We start from the raw sequence: 21416 nt of genomic DNA, 5'->3' as shown, positions 1-21416 counted from the left end.
GCAGAGGAAAAATACTGTACATCCAAAAAGTAACTTCTGCTGAGGTGAGGTAATCCTGTTTTTTTTTTACCCCCCACAGGCAGAGAGAGAATCCTACTGAGCATGTGCGCAGTGGGTGTCATCAGTCTAGCTTGTTTCTGATTGGAGGAATGGAGTGTGTTACAATTGCCCCTTAGTGTGTGCTTGTGTGTGTGTGCATGTGAATTCATGCACATGAGTGGCATTTGACACATCACATTTGCAGCATCTCAGGCTTGTTTTGTTGTCTGTAGGGGCACAGAGCTCACAGCGTTTCCTCTTCTGCCCCTGTCCTTGTTGGGGGAGAGCGGCCAGGGCAGCGGCTGGGGTTTGCACACTCCTAACCAGACTGGCAGAGGATGGTGCTCTTCATCTTGTTCTAAAATCTGGTCCAGAGCCTCTCTGGCAGATAACCGTGTGGTCAGTCACCTACTCATTGTTGCTCAGAGTAAAAGGAGTGCAAAGCAAACATCGAGCTATATTTTGGGGGTCTGTGTGAAGATATGATACATTGATTAGGAAGGTGTGGTTCAGGTGGGAGAATTGGCACATAAGAGCGGGAAAGAGATGTGTACCCACAAAAGACATTGTTCAGTCTGAAATGTGTGTATGTGTGTGTGTGTGTGTGTGTGTGTGTGTGTGTGTGTGTGTGTTGGGGTGGTGTCTATGGGGATTTTTTCTCATCTGATGGATGAATATAATCTGGATACCCATTCATTTCCTATGGCGATCACTTTTGACCAGGAACACCACAGGTGTAACAAGGTTGAGTAAAACACTCAAAATTCAATGAAAGTGGTGATCATCACTTTTATATGTTCACGTGCACAGTGTGGAGGATATCATAAGGCCTTGAGGCGATCAGATGTAAAACCTAATATTTATGAGTGTTTTTAAGTTGTCGGTCAGATTTGACCCGAACACGACAGGAAGGTTAAAGCTTTGCTGCTCTACATGAACATCACCCTGCTCCCTGCACTGGCACTGAATGTTACTGGTAACGCTGCTGTAAATAATACATGTTTTATTTGGTCATTTCAATTAGCACAGTTTACATTTTCTACTGACAGAAATATTTCTTCATGATCATAATAATCATAATATTAGCTGAATTCCCACAGACAGGCGAAGACGCAGGCTCCACCTCCTGCTTCTCTGTGGCTTTAATCACCTCTCATACATCTCTTTCCGGTCCGGGTTAATCCCACCTCCCTCCTGCTCTCACCACAGAAACAAATGTTTCATTCTTTCGTCTGGTGTGAAAATGCAATTTATAAAAACAGTGTCTTCTCTCTAACCCAGGACTGGATCTAGCGAACAGAACAGAAACCGCTCTCAAAGAAACACATGTGATCCCGTGCGATGAAGATGGGATGACAGGAGGAGGAGAGGAGCCGCCGCAACAGCTCGATGGAGACGCAGAGAAGCAGAGGGACAGTGCGAACATGCGATTGGACGGAACACAAAGGTAACCAGACTTGGTTTGTTAGAGCTTAGACTGGCTTCTGTTTTCATTGGAGACATGAAGGAACTGTTGAGTGAAATCGAAGGATAGAGAGGAAATAAAAATAATTATAATAAAAAACCCCGACGTGATCGTCATGGCCTTGCAAAGGAACAGGAGGCGATTTATTGCAGCGTTATGGAGCAGGATGCCCTCAGGTCGTGATTATGGAAGTGAAATGAGACTGCTTTAGTTACCGTGCGTTTTTACAGACTCCATTATGCACCAGTCGCTGCAGTGACTGAACGCTTTTTTTTTTTGTCTTTTTACCTGCTCGATGCCAGTTCATGCTGAAAGACGATATAACTGCATTCATGGGCTGTAGTTGGCATTGAGACGAAGCCGTATCACTCCCCTGCTGGCTTCTGTACTGGCTGCTCTCTCTCTCTGCAGCACCGCGGACAGCGACGATGACTCGGCTCCGCAGGAAAGCTCTCGTCGCACTTTTCCTCTTCACGCTCTTCATTTTCGGGACCATGATGGGGCTCAGGACGCTGAAGCCCAGCGACGGCTTCTCGGACATGGCCCCCGGTATGGACTTCACCGGGGAGAGGTCGGACAGGCGGCGGCTGGATGTGAAAGACGTGGCCGTGTCGCCGGGCCAGTTCCACATGGGCAGCAGCGACACGAAGGTGGTCTTCACCAAATCTGACCGAGATTACAGCATATTCTACGACGTTCACATATTCTACTACCTGTGGTACGGCTCTCCCAGCATGGACAACAAGTATATTCACTGGGATCATGTGCTGGTGCCGCACTGGGACCCTAAGATCGCAGCCAGTCACGCTCAAGGAAAACACACACCTCCGGAAGACATTGCCTCAAGTTTTTACCCTGAGCTGGGACCCTACAGCTCCAAGGACCCAAAGGTGCTGGAGTCACACATGGCCCAGATAGAAGCAGCTGCAGCAGGTAAACATTCTTGCAACATTGGTTCACGTGTCCACGTGTGTGGCTTGTTATGGTAAAGTGTTGACACCCTCCCAGGACCATAAGGACATAAGAAGTCCTGGGGTCATGACCCAGACATCAAAGATAAAGTCAAACTTTAAAAAGAGTAATGAGAACAGACACACAGTTATTTACAACCCACATAACTCACTGTTAATGTAATGTGAAGAGCAAATTGTAATTGCACTCATTAACAAACATTAGGGTAGTGAGTAGGAGAAACAACAATAAAAGAAGGGAACTCAATTAACTGTTGTGCCTTCTGCAAATGGCTACACCCACATTCCATGGATTCATTTATGTCAGATTTATTTTTCCCCCTGTCGTTGTGTTATTCAAAGTAAGACGAGTTGAGAAATGTACCTCAATCATCCAGCAAAACGAGGCTTTAACTTCCAGCATCACATTCAGACTCCACGCTGTGGTGTTGCAGGGGTGCTGGTCTTGTCCTGGTATCCTCCTGGGGTGGCAGACGACCACGGAGAGCCCACCGAGGACCTGGTTCCTGCTGTCATGGACGCCGCCCACAGGCACAGCATCAAGGTAACTGGTGAGACAACCGGTATGTTTTTTCCTTTCTGATGATTTACTGAATGAGTGAATGACAGTGACAGTGACAGTGAGCTGTGTGGTGCTGTAAGCTGAAAATGTTCATATATCCAGCATGAAAGTAAGAAAGCTGAAGTGAGACAATTCATTCATGTTGTTGGTACAGTGATGAAGTAAATGCTGTTTAAGGTGGTTTTTATCTTGTGGCTCTTCATACCTCTTTTATGAGGTATTGCTTTTGTCAATAGACCAACGCGATATTATATATTTAAGATTTGTTTGAACTCTCAGCATCTCCACTCAGGTTGTGCACATTAAAACGAGTGGATCTCGACTGCTGGCACTGGCCATTCCCTCAAAGGTCAGGCATGTCAAGACGGCTTGCTAGTGGTCAACGGCACAAATTTAACTGTCAAAGTTCACCGAAGTTGAACTTGACACAGACTGACAGTACTTTAATTGCTTTTAAATACTGGTGTGAGCAGGCCTTTAAGACTAACTACATTTAATCCAGTTGAGAAAAAGGATGGCGTGCCCTTTATTCAAAACCCAGGATGTCTTGCAGCTGCATTGCCTTCTGGTCCACTGAGACCACTGATAATGGAGAAATTTGAACCTCCACATGGCTGTTTTGATGGTCTCACCTCCAAACCTGACATTTAAAGTAATATGGACGTTGCAGAGAGATTAAAATGTTCTGCTATCAGACTCATTTTAGCTGAGCCACTACCAGGTTTAAAAGACTTGAGTGCTTTAGGGTAGGTTTTCCCTTTCAGTGCACAACTCCATCTAACAAAGTCACATCTACTTTAGCGCTGAAGGGTTTCAGATACCATAAGGCCATATGATGCTGAAGGTGCTTGAGACAGCAGCAGCAAAACAAGCTGTGCACAGACTGTAGATTCAGCAGTAACAGGACAGAAAAGCTTTCTGTCAGTCTACTTTCATGCTCCTTATATGGAAGTCTTAAACTGAGAACTGGGTCTCTCTGTGTGTCTCAGTCAGACTTACACAACAGTGTGTGTCTCACAGCTGACCCGAGGGCTAATGCTCCAGTGTTTCAATGCGCCAGAGCCGCCACTGACAAAATACAGGCTGAAGTCTCTGTGTGTGAGCAGTCATGTGTGTGTGTCTGGGTTTCCTCTGCAAATGTCATACATGTGCACCTCTGGACATCACATCATGCCATGTAGTGATTTTGACTCTGTCAATATTCAGAAGTGGGATGAAGTGTAAAGATTGATCGTCCCTCTAAATTTCATCCAAAGCAGACCACCGCTGTCACAGAAACAGTTAGCAAATCACATACAGTATGACAGACAAGAGGACACAGGCTGATCTATAATCCCCTCCAGTCCTCCATCCTCACTAATTAAGCATAGATTGACCCTGTTTGCTCAGTGAAATGTTGAAGTCAGGATGTTGGCTGCAAACAAGACAGAAAAGTATTATGTTCTAATGACAGAATCCCCCATAATGACAGGTTTCTTGTTTTAATGATACTGTTTCTCTCTTAATAAGCTGTCAGAACACTGATGAGATTTCAACATATGAATCAACTGATCGCACTTTTCTTCCTTTTATTGTCATCACACAACTACATGTGATTTTGCTAAGAATATATACATATATATATGCGATTGCCATTGACATCAAGTCTTGAAGTGACACATTAAAGCTGCACTAATCAAAAATTTTATGTGAACAGTGGGTGAAATGACTACGTGCAATGTGAGAGGTGTATTTTGAAGTGTCAAACCCACAGAGAATTATCACTCTACAGTTCCCCTCAGCTCTGCAGAGCTTTTTAACTGCTTTTTGTTCATTGGTTTTACAGCCTGCAACCTTACTGTTTGGTTCAGTCTCAACACACACATCAACCTTGTCTCCAGGAACAACCAGCAGCTGTTTTTAGCACAAAAGCTCTTATAAACCCACTGTATACTGTCTGCACAGCACCAAACAACAGACAGACAAAGTTAGCGACTAGCTGATGAACACAGCAGAACATTTAGCTGTTGAAGAGCTAGATATTTCTCTCAGGTGTTGGTGGAGCCCAAAACAGAGCTAAAGGGAGAGTGAATATTGGACTTACAGTCATGAGGTGATCAGAAACACAAATGTCAGCTCTTGTATTAATCAGTTCTTTTGTTCTCTCTCATATACATTGTCTATGAAGAATTCATATGCATTCATATTACATTGGATTAAATTTAACTTTAATCTGTTCACACGCCTCACACAGCCTCATATGACAACTATCTTGAGTTGTCCCACTGCTGTCTATCTCTACCATCAATCCTACATTACCTGGACATGGCAGTGACCCCAAAATGTCTGTGCTCCAAATGGCAGTCCATGACACTCTCCATAATTTTAGCAAGCCAACTGAGAATGCTACTCAGCTAGCCTAGCCTCCCCCTCACACCCCCACTACAGTTGAAATTTAAAAGTGTGTAGGAGGCTGAAAGGCAGCGTATGATAACTCTGGATGTTATGAGAAACTGCCACATTATAGTGAACACACTGTCCCACTGACATTTTCTAGTAATCAGAAATCTTTCACAGAATAAAAGATAGACAGAAATATTCTTTTTCTTGTGTAGCATCTGTGCTATAGAAATGCAGAGACGCTACACAAGGATAGCATAATCCTGCACCTGATTTTGCTAACATTACACTTTGTGTCTGTGTTGATTCTTTGGCTTCTTTTGATCTAAAAATCACAGACTAGATGGAAATTAAATATGGATGTGTTGTGTGCAAGTAACTCAGGTCACACTGTAGGATTTCCAGTGATTTCAGGTTAATATTATTTTAGTCCTCAAGAAGCAAAGCTGCATTATTTCGTGATGGTATTTTGCATCTGCACTTTTGAATTTATCATCTCAGTTTACATAATTAGCTGAATTAATGTAGCATACACCAATGTGATGATATAACATGGCTTCAGGTTAGTGTTTTTCATCATCTGAAGAGAAGCCAAACATTGGTTAAAATTGTTCAGGAGGCTTGTTTGTTGTGGCAGCATCTATACACCTGAGGCCCGGAATGTAAATATGAGAGTCTGTCGGCATCACACAACATGGGGGGAATCTGAGCAAACAAAAGCACTTTTCATCCGCATCCATCTCTGGCTTACTCAGCCAAACAGGAACAGATTGAACAGCATCTTACCTTACTGGCCTTTCATGATTTCCAACCAGTCGAGACGGCTGACAAGCCTGAGCACAGGCACCAAACACTGCCACGTTGCCATGGAAACTGTTTATGAAGACCTTGCAGCCTCCTTTGAAAGATGGAGTGGGCGTCGAGCATTCAGTGTTTGTGGCTCGACAGCTCTGTCAATGCTTCACTGTTTGCCACTGTGCTGCAGTAGACCTTTTTCCCCTTTGTCACTGAAGCAAACAAGCATTCTATAGTTTTTCCTGGATGGCAGGAGGCATCCATCACTCAAGTCTCAGCAGCTGCTATAGAACAGAAGATGCTGTTCTCTGTGATATTTTTTTTCATACCTCTAGTGTTAATGATTTTCATGTTTTAATTAGATTCCACTAAAAACTCTCTCATGCATATAAACTATAATTCCCTCTGGATCACATAAATCTAAAAAAAGTCTCTGCAGATATTCTTTTAATTTTTTATTACTACTGAGAGGCAGCTAAAAAGGGATTTCTGAGACACTCTGGGTCAGTGGAATAGATGCCATCCCATGTCATCTGAATGTGTTGACAGATGAGGTAACAATATGAGACATGCCTGTGGGGATGGTGATTATCTACTTCGCTTGTTCCCTGCTCTTCCTCCTCCTCTCTCTCACCTCCGTTCTCCAGAAATCCTCCGAATCCTGCAGGCTAAACTTAGGCTCTGTCTGCTCCTCTGTCTCTTTCTATCTTTATACCAGAGGAAAAGGACACAGTTTGCCTGCCTGTTTGTGCCTGAGTGTCCATGCAAGAATCTGGGCACACTCAGTCCGAAATTTAAAATAATATGGCACTTGCAAAATGTAAAAAAAATAAAATAGCAAAATAGCAAAATAAAACTGCACAGTGAACAGTGAAGGCTTCTAAAGACTAAAAAGGCTTTTGGAGAGATGTTTTCTGAGATGGAAATGATAGAAATTGATTCAATGTTTGTTAAATGTCTTGAAAAACTTCTCATTTATGCAACTGTCAACATGGATATGAGTTGATAGATTTTTGTTCAGCTCTTGTAAAAAATAAGTATCAACACAATAGTAATAGTAGTGATACAGACAGGAACTACAGGGAGAAAGAGAGAGAGAGAAATAAAACATGCAACAAAGGCCAACATTCCAGTCATATGGTATGTATCTTAACCACCAGCCCAGCAGACATCCTAAGAAAACAATTAAATCTGAAGTCATGCTCTGCAGTGTTTCATCATATTGACATAGGTTCTAATGGTTGAAACGCAGCCATAATCATGTATTAGCACAGATCTATTAAAAGAAGCAGCAGTTTCTAATAAAGGGCCAAATGAGTCAGTCCTGGTGTATTCACCACTGAGAAGCAAGAAAAATGTGTTCCACTTTTCATTGTAGGTACTCTGTTAGTAATTTGCATAGAATTCCACTGCAGGGGTGTTGTACAATGTGAGTCAAACATTTCATCTGTCAGTCATCAAGAGGTGCATGTATTTCCAGTAAAATCTTTGCAGGTGCAGAGCAACAATTATCCTCACAAAAGAATACATAAGTACCTGCACATTGCTATCTATCTAGATCCCAATTGTTCCTTTATTGTATATATGGACATGATTGACAACATTTCACCCATAAATTCCACTTGTAGTTAGAACATTGTTCGTCTTCTGTCTTTGTCATGACCATCAAAATGCTGTCAGGCCTATTGCTTTTTTCAGTGACACCACATTACAAGACAGTCTATGCATAGAATCTCTAAACAAGCCATGGTCACAAACCAAACTTAGACTACCATTAAGAATTATGCATAATTTAAGGTGTCAGCTGATGGACACCTTGAATTGTTCTAGAGAGTCATTTTAAAGGTAGCTCTTGGAAAAACCTCAATGGTCCATGGAGTGGGTACATAAGAAAACACTGAATAAAAAGTTCCTCATTAAAACCTAAAACAGTAGACTTGCTTGGGTTGGTACTTAACATTAAAATGGTGCTGTCACAATGTAGAGCAGTTTGATATTTGAGTATTCACACAAAAGCATGCTCCCACTGTGGAATAACTACCTCTAGAGTAGGCACAAAATGACACTTGAATCACCACTGATTCACAGACAGAGTGGCTGAATAATTAGCAAGGTTCACAGACCACTAATTAAATGTTGCTTTCATACTGGCTGTCCATCAAAACAAATCGCACACTAATGAGTGTTGAATGTTCAGTGTGAAATCCAATGCATAACCTCTTATTTTGTGTAGGCCTGTTCATGTTGTACTTTTATAGTCTTTTAGTTAATATCCATGTTCAAATGCATTTTTGCACAGGTGGCCTTTCACATACAGCCATACAAAGGACGGACGGACCAGAGCATGCATGACAACATCAAATACATTACTGACAAGTAAGCTGTTTTCCTGCGCATCCATTTTCCTCTTTGTGTATTTATTTCCTTTCATTCAAGGGTCAAGCTCTGCCTTCCATATCAGTGACATTAGAAGTGTAGTGGTGTGGTGAAACATGAAGCCTGATAATGGAAGATGAGGAACAGGTAGTTAAATATAGATGTCTCTCTTGTGATCTTGCTGTAATGGATCAGTGGGTTGCTTTTGCCCTGATTTCAACCAGCCTGAAAGTGTGTCAAAGGGAACCTGTCTCTTTGTCTATCTCATAAAATTTGATGATATCCAGTTTTCCCTGCAACTCAAGTGATGTATAAAATATGTTAGCTTTATAAGAGAGAGACGGAGAAAGGCTATAAGGTTAATCATACAACATTTCATCTAAGAGGATATTCAGTAGTGGTGTGAAAAAACACAATGTGACTAGGAACAGGAATAAAGTGATGCCATGTTTGTAATGATACTGGACTGGGGTAAAATCACAGACCTTGAGTTCTGATTTCTGGGCTTTACATTGCCGCCAGTATTTTCAGAAACCCGCTGTGCTCACCATTTATAAAATGAAACAAAAATTGGAGAGACATAAAAGGATATAATAGTTTAAGTAAAGCATGAACAAAATACTTTCTGAATGTCTGACACCAACTTAACCTGTGAAATAGAAAATAGTTAGAAGGTACAAACCATTAATTAAGACCACTGATAAGATTGGTAGTCTCTATAGATCTCTAGCCTGGCTGATGTTGCCATCACTATGCCTACTATACTATTGTATTGCAGTTATTATCTGTTCAAAGTGCATCAGACTTAAAGCTGCTCTAATCAATATGTTAATATGAACAATGATTCATATGTCTGTCTAATGTGAAAGATGTGGCTCGAAGTGGCAAACTCACAGATAATTATCACTCATCTTTGTAGTTCCCCTCAGCTCTACAGAGTGTTGTAGCGTATTTATTGTTTCATTCCTCCAACCCATTAAACCTTGATTCCAGCTGTGCATGTACCACTGTACGTGCACAGCACTGAACAGTATGCAAAGAAAGTTGATGGAGACCAAAACAGAGCTAAAACAAATAGTGAATACATTTGCCATGTTACCAGAAACACAAATCCAAATGAATGCTAATGCTGCTCTGTGTCCACTCCATGTCTATGAAGGCAACATGTGATGTTATGTGATGTTCAGTAAAGAAAAAGAGGAGAAATGCAGCTTTAAGGCAATGCCCTATGCTGATAGGATATTCTCATTTTTAACTAATCACATTTCTAACAGCCTATTTATTTATCACTACCTCACACTGTCGTACTGTTTATCCGTTCCTGACAACACTGTTCCTACTTCTGTAGTATGTGAAAAATCAATTGATGTGTTAAACTATGAAACAGTTTTTACCTAGGGTAATTTTTATTTGCACCTTCAAATTAGTCATCAGTTCTGTCTCTTCAGTTACCTGATCACATTTCCCCCTCCTTTTAGCCCCTTAGGATTTGAACAATTTGAAACTGACTTTGGCAACTCCTAGTGCTACTGGAAAAGTAAAAGAGCTCTGTAGCAGCAAACAAGAAAGCAAAGCAAGCCACCAATGATTGTTGTAACCAAATCTTAGTCTGACAACTGTAGATTAAAGCCCCTATATGTAAAATTTGATGGTAATGTAAAAAGAAGACAGTGTGCCATGCAGCAATGCACACTGTAACCTATATAAAACAGCTTTAAAATGCTTTTTCTAGCATATTATAACGACTTGAAATTCTCTGCTTTTTCTCTTATTTTTCTCAGGTATGGCAAACATGGCGCCTTCTACAGATTCAGATCCAGCACAGGGCGAGTCCTGCCTCTTTTTTATGTCTACGATTCCTACCTGACACCACCTGAGTCGTGGGCAGAGCTCCTGACAGCCAAAGGCTCCCATAGCATCAGAGGCACGCCTTACGATGGCATTTTCGTCGCCCTCATCGTAGAAGAGCGCCACAAACATGACATCCTAGCCAGCGGCTTTGATGGCATGTACACCTACTTCGCCTCCAACGGCTTCTCCTTTGGCTCGTCCCACCAGAACTGGAAAGCCATCAAGGCCTTCTGTGACGCAAACAATCTGCTGTTCATCCCCAGCGTCGGCCCAGGGTACGTAGACACAGCCGTTCGACCGTGGAACAACCACAACACCAGGAACCGGGTGAATGGACGTTACTATGAGACATCCCTGCAGGCAGCTCTGTCTGTCAGACCGGAAATTGTCACCGTTACTTCCTTTAATCAGTGGCACGAAGGAACGCAGATAGAGAAGGCTGTACCCAAGAAAACAGTGACCCGTTTGTACCTAGACTACCAACCCAACCAGCCTGACCACTACTTGGAGCTCACACGTCAGTGGGCTGAGAACTTCAACAAGGAGAAGGACAAATGGCTGATGTAAACGCGGTTTATTTCTCTGGTAGATGCTGAGCCTGACCACAAATGACAATATGTCAGCTCTCACTGTAGAAAGACCACGACTTTGTTCTTAACTGTTTTTCTCCATTTTAGCACTGCTGATGAGCTTTTCCCCAAATGTTCACTCTGCCCTCACAGTTTTTAATCACTAACATTTTTGTACAGATCAATAATGTCACTGCTTTGTTGAAGTTACGAGGTCACAGTGATAGATTGCCATTGTTTCCTGATAACAAACCAGTTCAGTATCTGTTTGTGACACGAAGAAAGTTCGGCAATGTACAGTAACTCTGCTCTGTTTCTTATTTTCTTATAGAACACTGTTCCTGTTTTAAGACTGTTCCTTCTTGTATTTCCTTGAGGACGAATTAAAATGTGTGTATGTTTACTGTTGGAGAATCAGTGTTTGATGTGAAGTGGCAGAGGTGGCAAATGTGACTTTCAAAAAAGCTTAGAGAAATCATCAGAGATCGGCCTATATCTGATTATAACAGTAGGAATCTGGTGCTTTAGTCAATTCCCTCAAACAGTCATGGTGAAATAATCATTGCAGTCAACCTTAAAAGGAAATGTGCAGTATTTAAAAGATGGGACAGAGGTAGAAGCTTCTAAAAGTTGCTCTCACTGTGATAAATTATAGTGTGCATTGAGGCTGGGAATAACATTGCATTTGTTTCCTTTGTTATACTTTTGTATTTCGTTTATTTTTAGTCACACAGCCCCCGTTATAGACCAATAAAGTTTTGAAAACAAAACATACATAGACTCTCAAGTAGTTTATTTATTGACCACAGTTTGGGTAGATAGGCTGGGGGTGTCAGCAGCAGGGGAAATCAGTCTGCACCTAAAGGATAATTCTCCTTTATTATTATAATCTCTGTCATCTATCATTTGAACTAAACGATAAAAAGATTTTGGTGCACCTAAAATGCCCTTAGGGCAGTGGTGCAGTGGTTAGCACTGTAGCCTCACAGCAAGAGGGTTCTGGGTTGAAGCCCTGGATCACCTGGGGATTTTCTGTGTGGAGTTTGCATGTTCTCCCTGTGCCTGTGTGGGTTTTCTCCATGTTCTCCTGCTTCCTCCCACAGTCCAAAGACATGCAGGTTAACTGGTGACTCTAAATTGCCCGTAGGTGTGAATGGTAAATGTTGGCCCTATGATGGACTGGTGATCTGTACAGGGTGTACCCTGCCTCTCACCCAGTGTCAGCTGGGATAGGCTCCAGCGCCCCTGTGACCCTTAACGGATAATCGGTATATATAATGGATGGATGGAAATACCCATAATAATCTCTTAATGACTGTGCATGTATAGGCCAACTATGGTACTAAGTATGGTTGGTGAAGGTTGGAAGCCAACCTGTCAACTGAGAGAGTTAGCAATCTGCCAAGTTCAGCTAACCATGGGTTTGTTGAAACCTGTCTGAATTCCTTATCCCACCTGACTGCTTTTTAGTGTTGCTGCCACATTCACAGGTCCCAGCAAGTTTTAATAAACTTGAATCATTAACTTATTCACTAACAAAGACGTATGCAAGTTAGTTAAGAAGAATGACAAGTAAAGTTGAGGGGTTGATGATGGTTGGGATGGGGGTGGGATGAAATGGGGGTTGAGCATGAAGGGACAGATGAAAGGTCAAATGGGGATTAATGATGAGCCAGGTGGGACAGATGGTGTCCCTCCAAAAAACCCAGGGGCTGAGACTCAGGCTGGGGGCAAACTTTAATGAGGCTTCACACAGATTTATCATTCTTCAGTAAGTCCTCTAATGAGAGAGAGTGAGGACCAGAGACAGAAAGGGGGTTTTGCAGGGAGACAGAGAAAAGGGTTAGACACACCTTTATTGGTAGGCACAGAAAATAAGGTTCGAGACTCTAAACTATAATAATCTCATTATAAACTAAACACACAATAAAAAAGTATCTAAAAAAGTATCTGAATATCAATTTCAGACCGGTTTGTTGTTTCTTGGTTTTGTTAGCTAGTCTGTCCAACTAACCTTGTTACCAATAAAGCCTTGTTCTTTGGGATTGTTTCCAAAAGTTAATTTGGATTATGTTCTGAGACCTGCATTAGCAAGAAATCTCTTATAAGAGGATGGAGAGGTGTACTTTGAAGCCTCTCATTCAAATAGTTCACTGTAGTGAAGAAAATGAGAAGGAGAGGTTCAAGAGATCAAATAAACTTTTCATGCTTGGTGGGTAACACTCCCATACCAACAACCAGCTCTCACCCAAACTTGTCTTTCTAAATTCATTCATCAAACCTACGGAGCAGCTTTCAGTGAGCAGACTTGACTTTAGTTATCTTATGTGGGCCAACATGGTGCTGTGTAATTTACCAGTGAAGCCTGAGTAAGTACCTCCATGTAGGCAGTTGGAAGTGGAACACATCAGACGTAGTGATCCAACCAATGTCAAAGTGGCCTGGCTCTGGCCCTCATGTGAATGAGAAATCACTGGAGCAAAGCAGATCCCTCAGGACACTCTAATACCACGCTTTGCTGGCTCTGCCCCCATAAAGCCTGTGCCCATGGAAATCATGTTAGTACCAGGCTGGCGACGGCCCTTTTACAAATGTCAGGCCTCTGAGCAGCTAATCATTGCTAATCTGGAGTTTGGGGTTTTAAATCTGAGTACAAACTGTTTTCTCTCAGAATGTTTCCCCCGGTGCCTCTACAATAGAATTTAGACTCTTCTCTGAAACCCAGGATAATAAAACTTCAACTACTACTACTACTACTATTACTACTACTACTACTACTATACAGCTGCCCAGTGCTGGGCTGTAATCTATTGTTTTGCCCTCTGGGTGGAAGTGCTGGTCGGTCAGACCACATATTTGGTCTAGACTATCTCATCAACTGCTTGATGGATTTCTATGAAATTCGGTACAGACAGACCACATGAAAATTACAACTATAAAGAGTCAACAAAATTGTGCAATGGACAACATAAGCTGAGCCATATTTTTTTATTTTGTCAAAATGGCCATATTTTAAAGGTCAAATATTAGCTTTGCTGCAGCATTACCTAAGAGAAAACTGTTCAGAGTGTTGTGCGCTGCACAGTGGAGGAAATGCTGCAGCAGCACAATCACCATCTGTGAACAAGTTATTAGTGACAGATGAGGAGAGGTATTATTATCAGAGAGTAATGTGGAAGCAAAATAATGACCAATACCTTTATGTCATCACAACTTCAGGAGAGTAATGAGAGATTAATAATGCATTATTTACCCTATTATCCCCCTATTGCCCTGCTTTCTTTATTCTGGCACCACCTTCAAGTCAAGGTAATGATTGCATACAAAAATAACTACAAAGCAGATTGTTGTGTTGTGACAGCATTGTGTTGGGTTTTTTTTCTTTGTGTGTTAATGTATTTCCATCCCAGGGAACTAACAATATCAAAGGTGAAATATAACTATTAATAGTAAGAACTGTATGTTTGTTCTTCAAAGCCAGGGTTTTATTTAATATCAGTAACAAGTAACTAGATGTTTGTTTCTCTGTCTGCCACTGAAATAGCTTTTCTTATATGGCACCATTCTATGTGGGTACTTACTCTTACTCTAACACCAATAAAACATCTGCTCCATGTATGAGTGGTGTGTGTGTGTTTCCACTTTTGTTGGTTGGATTTCACACTAAAGTGGGGACAGAAGCCATGTCTTATATTTTTTACTAATGTTACTAATAATTTTTACAAAGAATCTTTCTACTAATACCTAAAACTGAACTTCAATACATGTATTTAGTCACTTTCCATCATTCCATTGATACACTGATGCTCCTCTATATTCTTTTTGGATAACCTCACATTACATAGCAGAATTGTGCACTGCAGAGTCTCTAGTACTAAGAATGTACAATCCATCCTATGAGTTTCTACCAGAAAATGATGGTAAAGCAGCACCATCTGCAGGCTTTGATTAGCTGTAAAGAACTAAGAATTGTTATTGATGATTAAACTGGAGCTGTTGAAAAGACTGCAGGTTTTAAATAATGACTGTATGAGAGCACAGGACTAAACTTCTGCAGGTTTTTGAAGACCAAAGGTGGAAAATCCTCCCACACAGTTGATGGAGAACCAGTTTAATTGACTGACTTGCTTAAATAAACATACCATGCTAAACTAAAATGGTGAACAACAGACCTGCTAAACATCAGTATCATTGTGAGCATGTTAGCTGATGTGAGTATTTAGCTCAAAGCACCACTGTGCCTAGATGCAGCCTCACAGAGGCATGGCTGTGTGTTGTGGTCGTGTTAACTGAAATACAGACAGACAGATGAGGCCAGTATGACACAAGTAATTTGGCTGAGAACTTACCACATCGTCAATAGTGTTTAAGCTCAGATGACGCATTGTACAGAGTCTACTACACTTACATAATCTGCATGCTTCAAGAAGCTGAATGATACAACACAGTATCACAAATAAGGTGGTAAGTAAGTTAGTAAGAAGTAGTACAACCATAATGCGTGCAAATGTTTTTTTTAAATTAGGAGCTCTGCCATAAATTCTCATTTAATTCTAAATCTTAAATCAAAACATTAAATTAAATCTCTTCTGTTTTACCCCCCCCCCCCCCCCCCCCCCAAAAAAAAAAAAAAAAAAAAAAAGAATATGAGCCTGTTAAAGCCAAATACTCTTGGATACAAGAGCTCCACCTGGTGGATGCCCCTTTCAGGCCCCTTGGAAAAACATTTCACTCACTGCCACGCCTGTGTTAAACAGTTGCATGCTGAGTGAAAGGCACTTCATTTAGGCATCCACTACATGTTTCCACATAGAGACTGAGCCTATCACACAGTGCAGTAAAAAGTCATATTAATGGATGTAATGGTGGGAGTTAACTGTAATCCCTTGATGTAACAATTTGTCACCCTCTTAAAATAATTCCCTAAATCATTTTTTTCAGATTTTTCAGGAAACAAAAAAAACTGAACCACTTGTTTAATATATGATATTTACTAACAATTTTAATCAAAACAGTTATAACACCAGATGCCTATTGACATACAAACCAGAAGGTCAGTCAAACATGGAACATGAGAGAATGAAATAACTTAGCAAATTAAAACTAAAAAAGTCACATTCTTGACATAGGCAATTATACTAAAGGGGTAGAATGGCACGATCGGTTTAACTGAGGATGTAGGCAATTTTACCAGAGGTGGCCAGCATCATGAGGAGATGATTTAGGGAAAAAAAAATTTTTTTTTTTTGTAAAAAAATGACTTAGGCAATTATTTTAAGAGGGTGACGAATTGTAAGAAATAGTACACTAGGAGGGTGTGCATGTGTTTTCCACCTTGAAAATGTTATAATATGCCTTTGACCAAGTAATATAACGATATGAATTTAAAGATGAAAGAGGTGGTTGGTAAACTCTTCCATTTAAAAAGTTGCTTTTCAATACATCAGCTCCTCTATGTTAATAATCAATACAGATTACCAAACATTAGGATAATAGTATAAAAACCTGTCAAACTAAAAGCTTGTCTCTTGAAGTGGCATGGAATATCACCACAGGTGAATAAGTAAATATTGTACCTTTCTATAACAAAACACCTTTTCAAAAACCTGTTTAGTGAAGCCGAACACCTCTCATATAACCATGGCATCAGGCCTTGTAATGATCGTATTGCTACACCACTGTTGGCACATGCTGAAACAGAATCTTTGCCTGTTGAGAACCAAAGCAGGAAAGCACACGTTTCAGCCTGTTGTTGACTAAATGTAGAATTGGTTTTTGATGTGCAGACATTATCAAAGCATGTCTTCAAACAGAATCTATACTTTACATCTGATGACTGAGATTGTTTTCAGGGGTGAATGCAAAGGTTTAGAATGAACAGCAGAAATCAGGCCTGTGCCCAGATTCCTCTGGTATCTGAATGATGAGGCAGACAGATATGATTTAATGCTGGTGAACACACTGCACAGGTTGGGACTGGCTGATAGTTTCATGAACACAGACATGAACATACATGGTAACCTAATGAAGGGATATTATTAAAGGAAAGGTTGATATTTTTGGAAAGTATGCTTATTTGCTCTCTCACCAGGAGTTACATAAGCACTCTTGTGTCTTATGAAATTGGAGCCAAGAGACAATTAGCTTTGTTTAGCATACATAAACAACCAACACAAAATGTAGAATTCTACTCCTTCATTTTAAGCTCTATGCCAAAAATAAAAAAAATAAAAAAAAAGATTCTGTGGAATAAGCAAGTCACATACTACTGTTGAGTGTGACTGGCTGAGATACCTCTCACTACCTAATAAAATTCTCTTCAGTGTAAGAGTAATCTTCTAAAATCAGGACACAGTGATTTACAGCCTTTTTGGCTTAATTTAATTCTTTAAAATGAATCAACGTTCACTTGTGAACAGTTTGACCAAAGAACAATTTGTAAATATTTATTTTCTAATGTTAGCTAATGTTAGGGGCCAGGACAGGACACCCACAAGAGACAGCTAATTCTATAGATATCATAAGCTAACATTAGCTTCCTATGATATGACCTGTTTAGAACATCTAAAACTGTCATTTTTGGAAGTTATGTTAGTTTATACTGGTTATGTAATGATTGCTCTTGACTGGACAGTGCTACAGACATTTTCTAGTCTTTAGTTTCTACTCATTTTTCATCTTTTAGATTTCTTTTATTTTCATAACTGTAATCTTCAGCCTCAACCAACACTGACTCAAGTGACATCACTATTTCAGACAGCTCCATCGGAAGACACAGAAGGTTTTTTTTCCACATATGAAGTAGTACACATATAAAAATTCTGAGTCCCCCTTCAATGTCTCAGGCAGCATAGAAACTCAGCCTCAATCCCTGCCTGTAGTGCCTCTAACTTGAGCACAGCTAGCAGTGTTTGCTGTGGGAAAGCCAGTGAGGGATCTCCTTGCTATCAAGGACATCCTGGTGGTCCATACTAGTTAAAAAAAGATGCTAAATTGAGAAATGAAGCCAACAATTAAGAGCATCTGAAATATTGTCCAGACAGTACTTAGGCACAGGCTCTAACACCCAGCCGCGGTCGCAGTCCAGCTCAGTAACCTTACATGTTTATGGTACATTCTGTCAGTAAAGATGAATTCTTTACACAACTTCATCTGTGAACCCTGAACTAACATGTCTGCTGTATGATGTCTTCCTCAAGGTCTGAGGATGTAACGTCAAGCAGTTACTGTCGGTTCAGTGTTTAGCAAATACATAGATTACAGGTTACAGTGGTGATTTACTGTATGACCCTTAGTCAAGTCACAGCATAGTTGAAAACCAAAAATAAAGAGCATGTAGTCATCTTCCTGCTGCTACTGAGGACCAGCCTGCTTTCTTTATAGTACACAGTGAAAATGAGATTAATATTTACCTCCTGTGATGAAGTGCAGGGCATACTGGTAAACTGCATCCAGCTGTTAAGGTGGGATGAGCAGCATGAGAGCACAGGACATCTCCATAGTCAAACACAGACGTGATGGGTGCTGGTTAAATTGACAGTGGCTTCCCTGTCATCAACAGAAAAACATGCTTTATTCCCATAAAATAAATGACATAGTGTTTATTGATCCATTCAGCTGATCATCGAGATTCACATTCTCAGAATCCCCAGAGATCTGAATTTGAATTACTCCAACAAGATGGAGCTGTCTTGGAATAGTCTAGTACATCCTGGCAGTTTTTGAACAACACTAAGTAGCGCCTGGAGCCACATAAATAAATAAATAGAACTTGGTCCAGATACAGTACAAACCGCTGCCAGAGTGTACAGTATGTGGTCCACTGGAACAGGCATCCTGATGAGAAAAGACAAAGCATGTGTGGAAGATGAACACCAGCCAAAGGGACTTTACATATAGTCAAGTGCAAGGTTGTGCCTATTAACTGCTTATAACTGATCTATAAAGCATCAATATATTCTTTATAAAGCATTAATAAATCAATTAGTTAAACTTTACTACAATATACTCATCATCATTTATATAAAGGTCCCTTATTGGAAAGTTGAGTGACTGTTTTTCCTTTCAGTGATATTAATCATCCCACACAGCTGTGCAGAGATAATACACATCAGTCTCTGAGACATCAAAATGTTGTCATCTAACTGAATGTATGCTTTGACAGCTAACATGTAATTACAGTCATTATTTTTGACTGCATGCACCAAGTCTTACCAAGCAGAAAGATTGCTCCTCATCCAAGGATGAAAAGCTCATTTGTTCCTGCTTTGAAATTAGAAATTAAACCAATCAATCGTGCCACTGCTAATCTGAAACTAGCCAACTCAGACAATCAGAATACCTCATAGATTTCTGTGTAATTGCATTATTCAACTGTGCACAACCCAGGTGGCTGTGGGAGAAGGTAATGATCTAGTTACCACCACTGCACTGCATTGTGATTAACAGTGATGATGTGTTGATATTCCATATGAAGAAGGTCTCAGAAGCTCTTTCCCACTACACCTCCCACACTTCCCCACCCCTCCCCCCTCACTGCACATCGTTTTTTATATCAAGACAAAAGTCAAGAAAAAAAATGTCAGCACACCCAAAACCAGCCAGGGTGGTGAAGATATATCAAGCACACTTACAGAGGTCTGTCCCTGCACAGCCACGCTAAGTATGAGCAACACTTACAATAAAACCCTGGTTCACTAGTGAAGCAGTGACAAATATGTGATAAAGACAAGCAGCACTGTGTCAAACGTACTGAGTTTATTATAATCGTCAATGGCTGCACATTACAAAGTTATCAAAGGGAGGAATGGGGGGGGGCAGTCTGTAAAACAACATTACTACTTACAAATAAAAAGAAACAGTGACATCAGTGATAAAAAAGTATGGTAAATTTTAGAAGACGCTCCTTAGAAGTTACATCTTTTCATTCATTCAACCTACAGCAAGCCCTGTCTCTTCAGATCCTCGTAGGTCTTCTTGTTGACAACATTTCCACTCGAGTCCTCATACTCTTCCTGAAAAACACACAAGTCATGGTATAAGAATGTACATTGCCACTGGGAGGAATTATTTCTCCATCAGTTGTGCTGATTCCATCAGTGTGGACTCACCTCTGTGTCTGGCTGCCACCGCTCTGATGCCTTCTGGGACTTCAGTTTTCCCCACACTGGCACAAGAAACAAACACAAACTGCTTATTAAAACAAACTTCCAACATTCCTCAAAATCTAGATGTTGGTGATTTGTCAGACTTACAGGAGACGGCGTCCTCGATTTGAGTGACGTTGGCGAAGTGAGCGGTGTTGGGGGATTCCAAGACAGCGCATACCATGAGCATGCCTCCATTCCTGGAAACAAAGCACACAACACACTTCAGTTTCAGTTTAACATTTGATGTCACGGGCACTGAACTATGCCTCCCATTTCCTTTTGCTGTTAACAGTGCAAAATCTGTTAGAAGACCTGAGGTTGTTTCCTGAATCAAATAACATTCTTTAACAGCGAGTCCTTGATAAAACAACAACATACTGCAAAGTGTCTCTGGAAGGCTTTGGGTCCTCTGTAGGTGTAGTTTCCACAGATCTCACAGTTGTAGTTGATGTTCAGCCCGTGGAGTTTATAGAGCCAGTATGGAATTGGCTGGAAGGAATAAAAAGCAGTCAGTGAACACACAGCCAATGTTGAGACATGTAGGTAAAAAATGAGCAGCACATACTGTATCAGCAGAGCAGTGGAACATTAAGGTTCTGCAGGACCAAACTTCTAAATAAAGTTTAGACCAATTCAACACAGAGAGATAAAGCAAGGTTTTAAAGACATCTGAAACTGTGCCAAAGTACTAAATTATTAAACTTTCAGATAGTCAGTGAACTCAACAGATTTAAACAAGAACGAGAGGAATGCTGAGAACTGACTGAGCAGAGGCTGTGATATCCTGACCTTAGGTACCTTAACTACCAAAAACACTGGATCCTACACTCCTAATAATTAAACTACCTGCATCTATTTGTTAGAGCCTCATTGCATGATGAGTGTATATGCATTTCAACCTCCTCACCTTAGCCTGTATTGCTGCCCCAAAGCCCAAGCAGAGATGAGCCTAATGACAGCTTACTCTGTCTTGACAAAGCCTCAGCTGACTCATAAAAGACCTGTCAGCTGTTGTCTCAGACCTTTTATGTATGAAACCTGTGTGAAGTGCCCTTTAAAAAATCACATCTTCATGGACTGGTCATAAGAAAACAAGGTAAGATTTAACTGTTAACACAGTTTGGTTGTTATCTTCATCACCATCTGAGCACTACCTATCACATCTACCACAAAATGAGCAGTTCTTTAATGGATGACACTTTCTCAACAGTTTGTGTCATTTTCTTTTCAATAAGTCAGCACTGACTTTTCTACAGAGCT

At 40.7% G+C, this 21416-nt stretch overlaps 1 protein-coding gene and 1 long non-coding RNA gene across 2 annotated transcripts; one reads left to right on the top strand and one right to left on the bottom strand.

Moving 5' to 3' along the window:
* Positions 1-1057: 1057 nt before the first annotated feature.
* On the top strand, positions 1058-11410 carry LOC108887046 (glycoprotein endo-alpha-1,2-mannosidase-like protein). Its single transcript, XM_018682214.2, has 5 exons — positions 1058-1486; positions 1916-2437; positions 2910-3019; positions 8511-8587; positions 10369-11410. The coding sequence occupies exons 1-5, from the start codon at positions 1429-1431 to the stop codon at positions 11003-11005; spliced, it is 1404 nt and encodes a 467-aa protein (XP_018537730.1). The 5' UTR covers positions 1058-1428; the 3' UTR covers positions 11006-11410.
* An 8316-nt stretch (positions 11411-19726) lies between these two features.
* LOC108887047 (uncharacterized) lies at positions 19727-21132 on the bottom strand. The gene is made up of 4 exons (XR_007809495.1): positions 20535-21132; positions 20262-20353; positions 20118-20173; positions 19727-20021 (listed from the first exon to the last, which is right to left on the bottom strand). It is a non-coding gene; the product is annotated as an uncharacterized LOC108887047 (long non-coding RNA).
* Positions 21133-21416: the final 284 nt, after the last annotated feature.

This window comes from Lates calcarifer, unplaced genomic scaffold (genome assembly GCF_001640805.2).
Source record: "Lates calcarifer isolate ASB-BC8 unplaced genomic scaffold, TLL_Latcal_v3 _unitig_1189_quiver_1057, whole genome shotgun sequence".
Taxonomy (NCBI): Eukaryota; Metazoa; Chordata; class Actinopteri; family Centropomidae; genus Lates; species Lates calcarifer.
Note: the sequence above shows the minus strand (reverse complement) of the source record. Positions and strands in the feature narration are given on the sequence as shown.